Source organism: Hemitrygon akajei, chromosome 12 (genome assembly GCF_048418815.1).
Source record: "Hemitrygon akajei chromosome 12, sHemAka1.3, whole genome shotgun sequence".
NCBI classification, from domain to species: Eukaryota; Metazoa; Chordata; class Chondrichthyes; order Myliobatiformes; family Dasyatidae; genus Hemitrygon; species Hemitrygon akajei.
Genome location: NC_133135.1, coordinates 69,101,830 through 69,118,512, shown reverse-complemented (window position 1 = coordinate 69,118,512; position 16,683 = coordinate 69,101,830). Strand labels below are relative to the sequence as shown.

The 16,683-nt window shown below is 40.6% G+C and overlaps 1 protein-coding gene across 1 annotated transcript in view; it reads left to right on the top strand.

Annotated features, from left to right (window-relative positions):
• Positions 1-16,683, top strand: part of fndc7rs1 (fibronectin type III domain containing 7, related sequence 1) — a 157,518-nt gene that overhangs the window by 100,060 nt on the left and 40,775 nt on the right. Inside the window, exons 41-51 of the mRNA XM_073062451.1 lie at positions 688-948; positions 3,797-4,051; positions 5,685-5,945; positions 6,043-6,303; positions 8,375-8,635; positions 9,470-9,730; positions 11,983-12,243; positions 12,335-12,589; positions 14,451-14,711; positions 15,425-15,495; positions 15,715-15,976. Of these exons, the coding sequence (XP_072918552.1) occupies positions 688-948; positions 3,797-4,051; positions 5,685-5,945; positions 6,043-6,303; positions 8,375-8,635; positions 9,470-9,730; positions 11,983-12,243; positions 12,335-12,589; positions 14,451-14,711; positions 15,425-15,495; positions 15,715-15,976 (2,670 nt within the window). The remainder of the gene's footprint in view (positions 1-687; positions 949-3,796; positions 4,052-5,684; positions 5,946-6,042; positions 6,304-8,374; positions 8,636-9,469; positions 9,731-11,982; positions 12,244-12,334; positions 12,590-14,450; positions 14,712-15,424; positions 15,496-15,714; positions 15,977-16,683) is intronic.

Sequence of the window (16,683 nt, the reverse complement as noted above, 5' to 3'; positions counted from 1 at the left end):
AGCAGTTGCCATAGCAAGCCATAATGTATCCAGGTAGGATGCTTTTGGTTCATCAATAAATCTAATTCTCAAAATTGATGTGATTGGAAATCAAGGTAGAAAGATGGACCAATAATGAGTTTCAGGCTCAGGGCCATGGTCCCTGAATACCAACACTTCCCTGGACTTGGTTATGAAAATGATTGGGCCTTGTTAATGAGGCCTCAGGTGGGGTACTCCTGAGGCCTGTCTCCCTCACAGCCTTGTAGTTTTTGAGTGAGTTACTGGTAGAGTTGGATGGGGGTGTGGAGCAAAGTTTTTCTTTCTGTTAAGCTGGGATCCTTCTAGGAAAGTTTCTTATTTCTAGAAATAAGAAATCTGATATTCAGGTTCTTTAAAGACTCTAAAAATTGCTGCAAGTTATTTGTAAAAGTAATAACCTTTTATAAGTTAATAACTTAGACATTCAGCAAGTGGTTCTGGCTAAGCAATTACTTTTCCTGTGTCATCCAGCATGTACAGAGATAGATTCTGCGAGATGTAAGCCAAATAGAAACATAAGAGATTTCAATAAAGAAATACCCTTTTTTCAAAATTCTTAATTCAATCAAATATGTTGATATTTTGTTTGCTGAAAAAAGGCTGTAGAGTACCTATTGTATACTTTTCCAGCTCAGTAATAGCCAGTTTGTATTGTAAACTCTGCAGCCCCTTGTGCACCTGAACTCATTTCCACCAGTCTGGACTGTGACACCAAGAGTACGTCAGTGACCTGGGCGAAGGCTGAGGGTGCCTTGTGGTACATTACAACAGCAGAAGGACAAGATGGACACGTTTCACTGTGTAACACAACAGAGACGAGCTGTGACTTTGTGGACCTGCACTGCAGTCAGACATATTCAATAACTGTAACAGCAGTGGACAATAACTGTCAGAGTGTAAATACATCCGTTTTTGAAACTGAAACAGGTAAAGTTTCTTTAAAAATTTCTTAGGGAGGGAAATGTTACTGTGCTGTAGGGTAAAGGGTATTTTATGAGATCTGTAATCCAGAAAGATCACACTAGTGGCTTGTTTGTTTATGAAGATGCCTGCTTTGCTATCATTCAGTTATAATGTTGAATGCTATGACCCTGTAGTTTCTATCTGGCTTTGAGCACTAACACTTTACATTCATGGTAAAATAGCAGATCTTTTCACTATCTTCCCCTCAAATATGAAGGAGCCTTTCTTGTGCCTTGGTGGTATAAGTCCCAGCTAGAGATTACAATCAATATTGAATGTATGATTCCAAAGTCATACCTGGTTATCGCTAAGAGATTATTTTAGTGGCTCGCTATCAAAGAGAAACATTATGCAAAGCTGTGATAGGTAAAACCACGTTGAGGTTATTTATTTTAGATACAAGATGGATGGATTTCTGAAAAGGTAAACACCACTTATTAAAACGCACAATTAAAAACATTAAGATTAGATGACATCTTTGGAGATAAAATCAGTTAATGTTGCTAACCCTTGATGAAGCTAATGGGATGTTGGAAGTCTGGAATGGTGCATAATGCTCTGAATGCAGCACATTTCAAGAAGTGCAATCAATGCTGGACTCTGTCTGAGCTCTGTTTATGACAACTCTGATTGGAATTTCTGACATCTCAGTCCTTATCCACTGTGTTTGAACCTTGAAACACAGAGATGCTGACAGATCCGGGGGGGCAAAATTATTTGCATGCCTTCCTGTTGGACTGTCCGTAGAACTCAGTCCCCAACATAACAGCAGAGAACAGCCTCCCATATCCTGTGTCATATCGGAATCCAAAATCCATTTGAATTCATTTGTAGACCAGGGTTTTAGTGGGCAATGAAAAAAGAAAATTTGTTTTTAAAATGGGATTGCTTTAGTTTTAATCATTTCTGTATAAATATGACTTTAGATCAATTATTTTCAACAAATATTCTAATATTTTTATTGTCTTACATTTAAATTATTTTAAATATCTTTGAATATCAAAATTATCTAAAAATTGATTAAAATCCATATCAGCTCTGATAGAAGTCAAGGCCCTCCGTCCTGCATTATCTTTTATTAGGAACTGTTCAGAGCAACTTGGGACTGGGTTCACAGTTCTATAGTTCCTGAGGTCCAGTTTCCAGCTAGACCACATCGGTGGGATCAAGGTTGTGAACAATTAGCAAATCTGAATATAGGTGGTATTGTGTCAGGGGAACCAGAGCAGTATGATATAGCCTTACACTTCGGCTTACAGATTGGATGGATAGGTTAAATAGGTAAAATGCAGCACAGATTCACTAGGATAATGCTGGGGCTGAAAGCTAAGTTGTTAGGACATGTGGTAAAATCATATTAGGATAATGGAATTGAGGTGCTTAAGGTATTCAAAGGAGAGAAATAATTTCCATTACAGGCTAAGTACCCCTTTTCTGAAATTCCAACATCAGAAAACCTCCGAAATCAAAAATTTTTTGAGCACTGACATGACGTCACAAATGAGAATTTCCACAAGGTGCTGGGAAAATTCCCAGTCGATGCGCAGGTCTCTGAGCACCACAGACAGCTCTGAGAAGTGATTTCACATATGTAACGGACAGAAGTTAATGAAAAATAGAAAAACATTGCATGAAAATTTTGATCGTGTATTGAAAAGAGTGAATTAATCAGCACTGGAGTGAACATATGCCACTTAACGGTATGCTGATCATGAAACGAATGAAGATCTTTCTCAATAAACTGAAAATTGAAGGTAATTGTGAATATTCGGCAGTCTGATTGCAGAAATTTAAGAAAAGGCACAAATTTTTAAAGATTTGTGGTGATAAAGTATCTGCTGATCACGAAGGAACAGAGAAATTCATTGATGAGTTTGCCAAGATTGTTGCTGATGAAAATCGAACACACTGAACAGCTGCATCAGTACATGTGTGTGATAAACAAGAGTAAGACAAAGACTGCTTACCGGTAGCACATAAATTCAGAGTCCGAAATAATGGCGATCCAAAGCTATCTCATTATATATTCCTAAATTCAAAAAAATCCAAAATCTGAAACACTTCTGGCCCCAGGTATTTTGGATAACGGGTACTCAACCTGTAATAAAAGCAGAGCTTTCCAGAACATTCAGTTCCCACAGCATCACTGGAAAAAAAATACAATTAACACTTCAGGTTGAAGACCAGTTGTCCAGACTGGGAAAGGGGGAAAACGGGTCAGTTTTAAATTGCAGAGAGGGTGGGTTATCCCCCTCCCCCTCAGCTTTTCTGTACCTTTGAACTAACTTCCATTCCATAGTTCCATTGGAGGGTCTCCAACTGAAACCTGCTTTCGTCCACAGATGCTGCCTGACCTACAGGGTGCTTACAAGTCCTATTTTAATTTCAGATTTACAGCATCTGCAGTGTGTGTTTTGATTTTCAGTAATTTTCAGTGAACTGGGTGTCCTGAGCAATGGGAAGCATTGTTAGTGTAGAAGGAAGATATAAGGAACATGACCAGAAATCATTATTTCCGCCAGTAACGTGAAATCCGGATCTCTCTCTCCCCTCGGATTTGTTGAGGCTAGATATACTAAAATAACCAAAAGCCTGATTGATAGATTTATATTATATCTGCATGTAAAGAGGTGTTCAACCAAGATGCAGTTAAGCAGTTGCTAGTTATAAGCTTATGTCTAATTCAAAGCTCAACTGAGTTGAGGGGCTAAGGTCCTTCTCCCATGCAGTGCTGTATATTCACTACTGAAATGCCTCATCATTATCACTAATTCAGGATCTTTTGTTTGTCTTTATTCCTCCTGTCCTGAAGCCCCTTGTCCCCCTCAGAACGTACAAGCTGATTGTGCCGGTGTCACTGCCTTTGTAACGTGGGAGCCGAGTAACCTCACATTGTGGTACACCGCTACGGCAGAGGGCAGCGATGGACACACGGCCACCTGTACCACACCCGAAGCAAACTGTGTCATCCCAGATCTTCACTGCAGCCAAACATACAACATCTCTGTCCTCGCATTCGGTGAAACCTGCAGCAGCCTCCGGAGCTCCCACCATGAAATTCGAACAGGTAGTAAAAGGAGAAAGAGTCTCTGTATTTAACAGCTTTCATTCCCTCAGGATATCGTGGCAAATTTGCAACGAAGGAATTACTTGCAGTTTGAAAGTGGACTCACTGTCAAAGTCAGGGCAAACTGAGCAAAGTTAAATACAATAATGTGCCATAAGCAGACATTTGGTGTATTGCCGTTAATGTGTGTGAAGAGAGTCGTAAAGGGGCAACACCCTGATAACACAACAACCAACACTTTTTTGGATTAGTTATCTAACATCTTGAAACAAATTCAGGGAATCTGACTCATTATCCTGACATTGTCCCCTGATAATTTGCACATCATCAATACGCAACATGGGGAACCAGCTCTGCGTTGATCTGTTAGCCCGTTCTGCCAGTTTTCTAGTCTATAAATAGATAGATAGATAGATAGATAGATACTTTATTCATCCCCATGGGGAAATTCAACATTTTTTCCAATGTCCCATACACTTATTGTAGCAAAACTAATTACATACAATACTTAACTCAGTAAAAATATGATATGCATCTAAAATCACCCTCTCAAAAAGCATTAATAATAGCTTTTAAAAAGTTCTTAAGTAGTTTACTTAAATACATTGAGTCCTAACCCCGGCACTTTAACATATCTTACTCCTGGCGGTTGAATTGTAAAGCCGAATGGCATTGGGGAGTATTGATGTCGTTGCCAAATTTGCAGAGGATGGAGAAGAGATGAATTTGAATGGAGTGATGAAATATATGTCATTTGGACCTATGGAACAATGTCCTGTTAGCTTAAGGACTCTTTTGCAGCTGTTCACTGTTCTAACAGGATTCAGAATCAGGTTTAATATCACTGGCATAAGTCATGAAATTTGTTGTTATACAGCAGCAGTACATTGCAGTACATATTAATAAGAACAATAAATTACAGTAAGAAATATATATATAAAGTTAAATTAGATAAGTAGTTCAAAAAGAGACAAAAAGTAGTCAGTCAGTGTTTATGGGTTCAATGTCCATTCAGAAATCTGAATGGGAGTAGAAGCTGTTCCTGAATCAATGTGTGTGTGCCTTCAGGCTCCTGTACCTCCTCCCTGAAGGTAGCAATGAGAAGAGGGCATGAGAACTGGGCTTCATTTGGATCTGTTTAGTTCGATAAGTGCCTGACTTTCAAAGAGACAGCCACAGATACAGATTGACTTAATTGAAAAGGGCATGAGTCAGCCCAGGGAGCTGCTTTCCTTCAGTATGGATGCAGGATGCTCTTCTTGGTGGTGGCAAGATTTTAATCTTATCCCCAGTGATTTCACCACCCCCCCCCCCACCCCCCCCCCCCCCCAATGCAATAAGTGCTTGTGCTTTTCAGCATCTCTCTGTGGATTTTTCTCTCAGAATCCTTCTATCGCTATCTGACATCACTGAATCGAAGATTCGGTGATCAAGGAAATCAGTGGGAGGCTGATTCAAACTGAAAGCCAATCAGAGGTTTGATGTAGAATTTCTTTGGATCTAGTGTACTTGGACTAAGTAGAATATGTGGACATTGTTGTGGCTGATTTATTAAAGATATTTGAGCTTTGTGGCATACTGGCAAGTGATGTCTGTGCCATAGGTTTTAATGGTTATATTTCCTTTTCCACAGCACCATGTGCCCCAGATGAAATCATTGCCAATGTGGATTGTAACTCCAATAGAGTGGTGGTGTCCTGGGGAAGGACTGGTGGAGCGACCTCATTCGATGTGACTGCTGAGGGAAGTGATGGTCATATACACTCACACAACACCACAGAGACACGCCATGAAATGCTGGATTTACACTGTGGACAGTCCTATAACATAACCGTAACGACACTGAGTTACGGACGGCATGGCATTTCGAGTACTTCCGTCCAAATACAAACTGGTAAATAACATTCAGCAAGGAAATAATTTCCACGTGTATTCATTTTGTGTTTCTGCAGGATAGCAGGGATTGATATTCACTTGTATTTTCTAAATAGCACCCTGTATTCCCGAGAATCTAACAGCTGAGCTTAATTGTGACTTGAACACGATATCCTTCTGGTGGGATGAGACTGCTGGAGCAAAGTTATACACTGTGACTGTTCGAGACAGTCAAAGAGTTACGGCTTTATTCAACACGAGTGATACAAGGGCTCAAATCCAGGACCTGCAGTGTGGTGAATATTATACAATCTCAGTTCTAGCAACAGATGACATCTGCAGGAGGCCCCAGACTGCAGTGTTGAACGTACATTCAGGTAAACCGTTTGTTCTCTCATCAACTGAAGTGCGATGTTTCACTGGCAACATTCAGATTATTGTTTTCAATATTATTAATAATTCTTTCATTAATTATGCTTTCTTGAAAGGTAATTTTATAACTTCTTAGACAAACTATTTTAATGCAGGAAAATGAACCCATTAGCACCTTTTTTAATAAGCAAGTTGCAATACAAACCAACTTGCAACAGTCATTTTGCAGTTGAGGTTCAGCCCAACGAGTAATTCTCAGCATGACCCACGTCAGTACAGGGCTGTTTCCCCCTTGTACTTTGTGCACGTGGACAAGTTATCAACATATGTGGCACCTACCAACTGAAGTTGGATCAAATGTTTCCAACTTTCAACCTTCATGTTTAACTCTCACTAAACTGAGGATTACATCAAACTTAGTGTGCTTAAAAATGTGCCCATGGGACTTCAGTTTACGTTTTATAAATCTGCCCCAGTCATTCTAATGCATTACAAATCTGATTTCCAGCAGCTCTGGGCACAGTACGAAGCCACCATGCACAGCTATCTTCAGGTCGCAGATGCCTCAGTCCACGACCCTGATGTTGTGTCGGCTTTTTGAGGCTGAAAATGCAACTGGTCTGTTCCATGTGCCAAGTGATGTCCACGTGGACATTTGGGTGTTGTTCCTCCCCATCCCCCTGCCAGTTGCTATGATTCACAACATTCTCCCCCACACCACACTTGTTGTTCAATAAACAAGGATGGCTCAGCTTGATGATTTTTTTTCGGTCAGGTGATTTTGTTCTTAGGCTGAACAGCACCTGTCTTGTGCCCCTAAAGTGGATGAAGCACAGTTTCTAGGCATCAGTGCCTGAGACCTTTAGTCTGGCAACTCTACAGTGGAAATCCATTTAAATTTATATCCATCTCCATTGCAGATGTTTCCGTGGATCCAACAGGGAAAAGTATTACTCCTGCACCATATTCGGATCACAGAGTTATTTCTAACATTGCATTTCTAAACTAACCATCTGTCATCTGCCAAAGGAAATGAGTAATGTTTTTAGTTGGGATATCATTCTGGACAAATGTTAGCGTTTTGTTCGCAGTAAAAATTATGGAGTTCTGAGTCATATTATATGGCTGGGCATGTTAGCATTTAGTGACTTTTTTGAGAACTAATTTCAGACATAAATAGCATAAGGAGTTAGAACAATGCAAATAAAAATATTATGATAAAGGCTCTGATTATCCTTCTAAAGGATGAGTTGCTGAAATGTACATAATTGGCTCAGATGAAGCAGAATGAGTCATATTTGTCTTTTTAAACCTGTTCATCTAGTTCTTCTGCTTTCTCCTTTAGAATTCTGCAAGCTTTTTTTCTTTTAATGCATATGTCCAAATCCCTTTTCAGACAATGCATTCTAGATAATAATAACGTGAGTAAGAACGTGACCTCTTCTCCACTTGACCACTCCCCCAATATCTCCCTTCTGATTTGTTTGTCTCTAAGCTCTTTTCCCTTTAAACATTTATGTACTTTATAGAAAAAAAAACATTGAATCTTCTTCAACTTCCATTCAAGGCCTTGCAATCCATGCTCTCTTTGTGTAAAAATGTATCTTACTTCATGTCCACTCCCTTACCATTTATCATAAATCTGTCTTCTGATTGTTACCCTCCTCCCAGAACAAACTTTCCTTATTTTTTCTGGCAAAAACATTCAAAATATTACTTCCCCCGCTCAGTTTACAGTCTTAAAGAGAGCCATATCACCCTCTCCAGTATCTTGATGTAACTGAATTCCCTTGCCCTGCTATCATCCTATTGAATCTCCCCTGCACCCTCTCTTGGGACCTTGTAAACCTGTCATAATCCTGAAATGGATTCAGTACTCCATTTGTGGCTGCACCTATAATTTATAAAGTTTCACTACCTTCTTTGCTTTTCTACTCTACAAATTTATGAATACGTCTTCAAAATAACTTTCTGGCAGTTATTGACTTCTTCATGACTTCACCCAAGCACTTATTTACTTGCTTACCGTTGGTCCAACTGCCTGATACCCAATTTAACATTCAGCTTTATTTTCAGTCCCTTGTGACCCACAGAATGTCACAGTACAACTGGATTGTAACCTCAATACAGCTCTTGTATTGTGGGACTATAGTGAAGGAGCACTGTGGTACACTGCCGTTGCAGAAGGAGCTGATGGAGCCAACATTTCATGCAGCACATCAGAAACATCATGTAGGACACCCGTGTTACTCTGTGGCCAGTTGTACTCCGTATATGTTGTTGCATCGGATAGCACATGCAACCACTCTGTGAGTTCAGCAATTGAAATTCAGACAGGTAACTCACTATTTTTACTGCTTGATGTGACACACTATCCAAAAAAAATGTCAGTCATGTCTATCCATCATTTTGTTGCTGCAATTTGTTGATATCATATTGGTGACAGTGATTAAATTACTGGGTTTGGTATCTAGAGGCAGGCTCAGTGATTTTGGAGACATGGGTTTGTAATTTTCTAGAATTGCTTGGGAATTTAAACTAAAGTTAATAAATGAATCTGGGATAAAAATATTGTCCTGATAATGGTAGACATGATTAATTTGGTTTTTCAGAAACAGACGTCATGAATCTGCCACAGTTACTGTGCCTGGCCTATGTGGTTGTTACTTAACTAGCCTCTGAAATGAACCAGTCCATCAGTTCAGGGACAGAAATGCATGGACAATAAATTATGGGCTTACCAGTAATGTTCATTTCTCATAAGTAAATAAATCAAAATGCTGTACAATAAACCTCAGCTACTCACCAAGGCTACCTTCGCCATTCATTAGCAGTGTGACTGCTATCCTTATCTTTCCACCAAAATATATCACCTCACACTAATTCATATTGTATCTGATACATGTCTTCCAATTTGTCAGACTAATTACCGTAGATTCTGTTATAAGGCTGACAGCGTGGATACATGAATGATGTTTCCCTAAGCTGGGGTGTTGAAAACCTGTGGTCTTTGCCTCAGATTAAAGGGTCAACCATTCATCACTGAAATCTCTTCTCTTGGTGATTACAGTATCTTTAGAATTCTTTAGGATCACCTGGAGGCTCAGTTTTCACTGATGCTGCACCATGCTCTTTTACAATTACACCAACTTTTAAAATCTATTTCCTCAGCTCCCTGCAGTCCCCAGAATGTAAGTGCTCACTTGGACTGTGCAACACACGCAGCGTCAGTTTGGTGGGAGGAGAGTGAGGGGGCAGTGGTCTACACTGCCATGGCAGAAGGAATGGAAGGAGACAAGTATGCATGCAATGCAACAGAAGCAAACTGTGAGATCGCAGGCCTCCCATGTGGCCAGACGTACAATATAACTGTGTTAGCGATGGACAGAAGTTGTACCAGTTTATCAAGTCCAGCTTTTGAAATTCAAACAGGTAAATCATCTTTTAATTATGTGAAAAACATAAAATAGTCAATTGTCCGAATAACCTAATCTGTTATAATACCTCAATTTTAGTGTGCACCGTATATGCATGATGTATGTCTCAAAAACAAACATAACACCATCAGAAAATTACTACATAATAAATTTAATATCTGGGATCCCAGCTACAACACAGGATGATTCAATACCATTACTTATTAGCAAACAATGCATTTCACTGGATGTTTCATTGTGCAAGTGACAAATAAAGTTTGTCTTTATCTTTTCCGTTTGTTGAGTGTGGGATTTGTTCAGCTAGGAGCTGACAGGTGTTTATTGTTGTTGTCATATATTCTTACTCTTGGACAATGGTAGAATTCAGAGTATGTAACATAGATTCTGGTTAATTGGGACATGTTGGAACCAGTATGTTTTGGCTCAATTAAATGGTAGCCCCATTGTGGAAATAGTTAACATGGTATAAGAAAGACAATTTATCATTTAGCTAAGTAACAAATTATGTATTTAAATGAAATACAGAACAAATTAAAACACTATCAATACTACTACAGTACTATAAAATTCTGTATTTCCTAGTATTTATCAATGGAGGAATTAGCATCTATGGAAAAAAGTACAGTCAATATTTCGGGCCAAAACTATGACTGTACTTTTTTCCATAGATGCTGCCGGGCCTGATGAGTTCCTCCAGCATTTTGTGTGTGTTGTTCGGATTTCCAGCACCTGCAGATTTTCTTTTGTTTGTGAACGGAGGGTTTAAGCCAGTGTGCATGCCGAGTTCTTTTGATGAACAAGATCAGTACGCAGACACTAGTGCAGGTAATAGACTGCCTTTGTACAATGCTGTCAATGATTGCAAATCTTCATTTTCATTGTGACATCAAGATGATTGTCGATACCTTCAAATTCTTTGCAGTTCTTAACTTGCTGAAGTAGTAAAACTGTTTCATTTTAACTTCTGGCCATTTCTGGTATCACCAAGCCTGAATGCTTGAAACTGCAGTGAGCAAAACAGTTCTGAATTGTCTTACGCCTTTTTCACTGACAGACAGACAGACAGACATACTTTATTGATCCCGAGGGAAATTGGGTTTTGTTACAGTCGCACCAACCAAGAATAGTGTAGAAATATAGCAATATAAACCATAAATAATTCAATAATAATGAGTAAATTATTCCAAGTGGAAATAAGTCCAGGACTATCCTATTGGCTCAGGGTACCTGACACTCCGAGGGAGGAGTTGTAAAGTTTAATGGCCACAGGCAGGAATGACTTCCTATGACGCCCAGTTTTGCATCTCGGTGGAATGAGTCTCTGGCTGAACGTACTCCTGTGCCTAACCAGTACATAATGGAGTGGATGGGAGTCATTGTCCAAGATGGCATGCAACTTGGACAGCATCCTCTTTTCAGACATCACCGTCAGAGAGTCCAGTTACACCCCCACAACATCACTGGCCTTACGAATGAGTTTGTTGATTCTGTTGGTGTCTGCTACCCTCAGCCTGCTGCCCCAGCACACAACAGCAAACATGATAGCACTGGCCACCACAGCCTCATGGAACATCCTCAGCATCATCCGGCAGATGTTAAAGGACCTCAGTCTCCTCAGGAAATAGAGACAGCTCTGACCCTTCTTGTAGACAGCCTCAGTGTCATGCCAACTATCAGTGACAAAAATCACTGCTTTTTGAACACAACCACTTGCAACTGATGTTATTTAAAAAGTGTTTGCCCTAAGTACAGCGTAGAGATAATGGCCACACAAGTGCACATGCCTGGTGCTAGATAGAAACTTTTTGGCAACAGCCTCTTGTCATATTTAAGCGGCTTAGTGTCCCAAATAAACAAAGGGAATCCTGGCTATTCTCTCGATCAGTTTTTGCTCTTTAAGAGCTATCTCAAAAAAGTAGCAGCCCCAAGTAACAAATGGACCAATTAACCAGAATCCACTGTATTTACAAAATGTTGAGCTGTGTGCTCCTTGCCATAAAAAAAACATAGCGACCCAGAGTAGTTACTCCATTAAATGGAGGGTTTTGTGGGCTGCCAATCCCAAAATATCTTAGTACCTTAAATACAGAACAGATCACCTCTCAGTACCTCATTGCTCAAGGTAGCTGGCATACCTCCAGGCAGCTAGTTCAACATTCTGGATTGTTTAAATATTAGTAACAGAACTGCAATATTAACTCCTCAGCTGCTGAAGGATTCTTTCTCTATGCTTTCTCCATTGTACAGCACCCTGTATCCCACAGAACGTGGTAGCTCACATCAACTGCGAGAACAACACTGTCTCAGTGTTCTGGGATGCCAGCAATGGCTCAGAGTCATACCATGTAACAGCACAAGGGACCAATGGCCACTGGGCCTCCTGCAATACAACAGGCACTGAATGTGAGGTCTCCGACGTGTATTGTGGACTGTATTACTATGTAACTGTACAGGCAGTCCGCATGGGGTGTAACAGCTCACAAAGCTCGGCTCTGGCGGTTAAAACAGGTAACGTAAAGAACTGGAAATCATTTCTAAAATTTACAGTGTTGGCTTTTATGTGTCCATCAGCCTATATTGATACATTTTCTTCTTGCAGTACCGTGTGTCCCCCAGAATGTTGATGCTTACGTGGACTGTGATTCTGGACATATGTCGGTCTCCTGGGAGTTCAGTGAAGGCGCATCATCATACATTGCCACTGCAGACGGAGGCGACGTGCAGCAATGCAGCGCCAACGACACGCTGTGTGACATCACTGACCTGTCCTGTGGAGAGACCTACACTGTCACAGTCCTTGCGCACGATGACACCTGTGACTCTGCTGAAAGCCCTTCCATCACAACGAGAACAGGTAACTGCAGCGAAGAGTAATTTCCTGCAAAGCTATTGATCACACTAATCTTTATTTCAACATCATACTGCTTGAGAAATATCCTCAAATGCTTTCTCTCAATCTGACGTTGTAAATATAGTATAACCTATGGGTTTAAACTAAGCCTTTTAATTAAGCGGAACCTTTTGAAGTGGCAAAGCATTTACTTATCTGTCTGCCTGTTATTAAAAAATCCACTTACAGACATTTCAATACTCACAGTACAAGTCTTTACATGGGGAGGAGCTGGCCACAGCACAGGAATAGAGAATTCAGCCCACAATGTCTGTAGTGACCATGATCCCAATTTAACCTGCACATCCGCCAGCACTTGTTCCATATCCTTCATTCCCTGCTTGTTATGTATCTGTCTTAATGTCTCTTAAACATTTCTATTTTATCTGCTTCCACTACTTCCCTTGGCAGAGATTTCTGTGCACCTACCACTCTCTGTCTAAAAAAAGTTTCACTTCAAAAATCTCTTCTAAACTTTCTTATCACACATTCTGGCCATGTTCTCAGTACCCGATATTTTCACTCCGGGAAAGAGACTTTGCAATGACATCATCTGTGGTTCTCATCGTGTTTTATACTTGTATCGGGTTGCCTCTCAGTCTCCAACACTCCAGAGAAAACAACCAAAGTTTGTCTAACCACTTCTTATAGTTAAATCTCTCTAGTCTCGGCAACATTCTGGGGAACCTCTTTTGCACTCTCTACAAGGTCTCCATTTCCTTCCCAAAACGTGGCAATCTGAATAGTCCGAATGTGGTCAGGTCTGACCAGGTTTTATATGGCTGCAACATGACTTCTTGACTTTTATACTTGACACCCTGACCAACGAAGGCAACTATACCTTATGAGTTCTTCATCATCCTATCTACTTGTGCTGCCATTTCAGGGAGTTACAGACTTACGTCCCAAGATTCCTTGGTGCATCAGTGCTCCCAGAGGTCCTGCCATTTACTGTATACTTCCCTCTTACATTTGACCACCCACAGTGCAACACCTCAGAGCTGGCCAGATCAAACACCACCTGCCACTTCTCTGCTAACCTTTCCAACTGACCCATCTCCTGATGTCTCCTTTGATAACCTTGCTGACTATCAAGAGCATTGACAAACTTACTAATCAACCCACCTACTTTTTGTCCAAATCATTGGCCGCTTTATTGGGTGCATCTGTACACCTGTTTGTTAATGCAAATATCTAATCAGCCAGTCATGTGGCAGAAACTCAATGCATAAAAGCATGCAGACACGGTCAAGAGATTCAGTTGTTGTTCTGACCAAACATCAGAATGGGAAGAAATATGATCTAAGTGACTTTGACTGTGGAGTGATTGTTGGTGCCACGCAAAATGGTTAGAGTATCTCAGAAGTTGATGATCTCTTGGGATTTCCCCACACAACAGAGTTTACAGAGAATGGTGCAAAAAAAAACATACAGTGAGTGGCAGTTCTGTGAGCAAAAACACCTCGTTAATAACAACAGGTCAGAGAAGAATTGCCAGACTGGTTTAAGCTAACAGGAAGTTGACAGTAACTCAAAGAACCTTACATGACAACAGTGGTGTGTAGCAGAGTATCTCTTGATGCACAATACGTCAAATCTTGAGGTGGATGGGGTATGCGGCAGAAGACCACACCAGGTTCAACTCTTGTATCTATTAAAATGGCCACTGAGTGTGTATGTATATCACATACAAATGGTACATTTCAAAAAGGCATGTACTCCCAATTTTATAAAGCCACATACTGTAAAATTAATTGAAGATTTTGGCTAAGTAAACCATCCATAAAGCTGCTGGCAATGTTCATCATCTGTTTGCCTTTTCTAGTTTCCTGCATCCCACAGAACCTGGATGTCCATCTAGACTGTGACACAAACGATGCTTCAGTATTGTGGAGCCACACTAAAGGTGCAGTCTCCTACTCGGCAACAGTGGAAGGAAGTGATGGGCACCCAGTTTCCTGCGAGACGGCCAATACCGAATGTCAGATAACCAACCTACACTGTGGACAGGTGTATAATTTAACTGTGACAGCACTGGATGGTGTGTGTGACACCTCACAAAGCTCGCAGTTTGAGTTCAGCACTGGTATGTCTCTTTACTTGAATTATTATTTTTCTTAAGTCAGTTTACTATAATAATTTCTCTTTCAGTGGCTGTTCCTTTTTAAATAAAAATATCTCTACTAAAACAAAATTTAGATTGGTTGGTCATGTAATGTGATCCACACCCACAATCACTTCAGTTCAGGAGGCAGGAATGGGCAGTCAGCAAAATGTCAATCTATTGGGAATCATAAACACAAGAGATTCTGCAGATGCTGGAAAACTTGAGCAACAAACACAACGTGCTGGAGGAACTTAACAAGTCAGGCAGCATCTATGGAGGCAAATAAACAGTTGGTATTTCAGGACAAATGTGAGAGGCTTCATCAGGACTGGAAAGGAAAGGAGATGAAGCCGGAACAAGAAGTTTGTGGGGGGGGGGGGGGGGGAGAAAGAGTACAAGTTTGCAGGTGATTGGTTAAACCAGATGAGGGAGTAGGTGGGTGGGGAAGGGGGATGAAATAAGAAGCTGGGAGGCGATAGGTGGAAAAGGTAACGTAAGAATCCGGTAGGAGAGGATAATGGACCATGGAAGAAAGAGGGCACCTGAGGAAGGAGATGGGAAGGTGAGAAGTAGAGAAGGGGTGAGAGGGGAACCAGAATGAGGAGTGAAAGAAGAGAGAAGAAGAGGAGAGAAATTACCAGAAGTTAGAGAAATTGATGTTCATGTTGTTAGGTTGATGGCAACCCTGACAGATTATGAGGAGTTGCTCCTCTACTCTGAGTACGGCCTCATTGTAGCAGTAGAAGAGGCCATAGACCGACATGTCAGAAGGGAAATGGGAAGCTTTTTAGTGTAATTCTTAATAAAGCCTAAGATATATTTATCAAAATTAAGACGTGGAGAAATTCCTTATGTAAATAGAGTGGGGGTTACCCATCATAATTTATTTTTTAAAATTAAATTTTACATTGTCATAACCAACCATTTTGAAAGATCTGTTTTGTAACAATTCCCTCCTGGTTTGTGTTTCTGTACGTTGCAGCCCCCGTGTGCACCTGACAACATTTCCATTAACCTGGACTGTGACACCAAGAGTACGTCAGTGACCTGGGCGAAGGCTGAGGGTGCCTTGTGGTACATTACAACAGCAGAAGGACAAGCTGGACATGTTTCACTGTGTAACACAACAGAGACGAGCTGTGACTTCGTGGATCTGCACTGCAGTCAGATATATTCAATGACTGTAAAAGCAATGGATGCTTACTGTCAGAGTATAAACACTTCAGTGTTTGAAACTGAGACAGGTAACATTGCTGAAGTCTCTGGTTTGTAAAACAAAAACCTGACACTGCTACAGAAGGAAGATCTATTCCGAGATCTCAGAACTGGAAAAATCACTTTGAGTGTTTCTGGATCTTCAGTTTGAACACATTCAGTAGAAGTATTGAGTGATCAGAGGGTTTCTGTCATTGGTGTGTAAAACGGGAGGTATTCTCCCTTCTCCTCCACTAAAAGTAGCCTCTCTTGACCCTTGCAATTGCAAGTCCTAATTAAACTCTGTAGTCTATGTTGAATTCATAGGCTGAATTTAATCCAGATGACAACTAGGAATCCTCGTTTCCTTGCTGGCCAAATGGATACAAAGACTTAATGAGATTCTGGAAGAAATTTTTAAAAAAAACAAAATTAACAATTTAGGCAGTGTCAATGATGAGAAAGAGTTAATGTTTCAGGTCATTGACTACGTCGGTACCTAAATAACAAAATTGCAGAGAATTCCAATTCCAGAGTATCACAATAGGCTGAATCAGCTAAGCCAGCTCTCATTCCGGGACCTCGGGCCTACCTCTTATCCACTCCCACGATACTGATCTTCATGTTAGCTGCTTCTGGGGTCCAGGTCACAGAATTCACAGACTCCCTCTAAGCCTCTCCTGGGATTTGTCTTCTGTCCAGTCACAGATGGAAACTCACCCATTTCTGTATCACACCCACCAACCAAACCAATCAT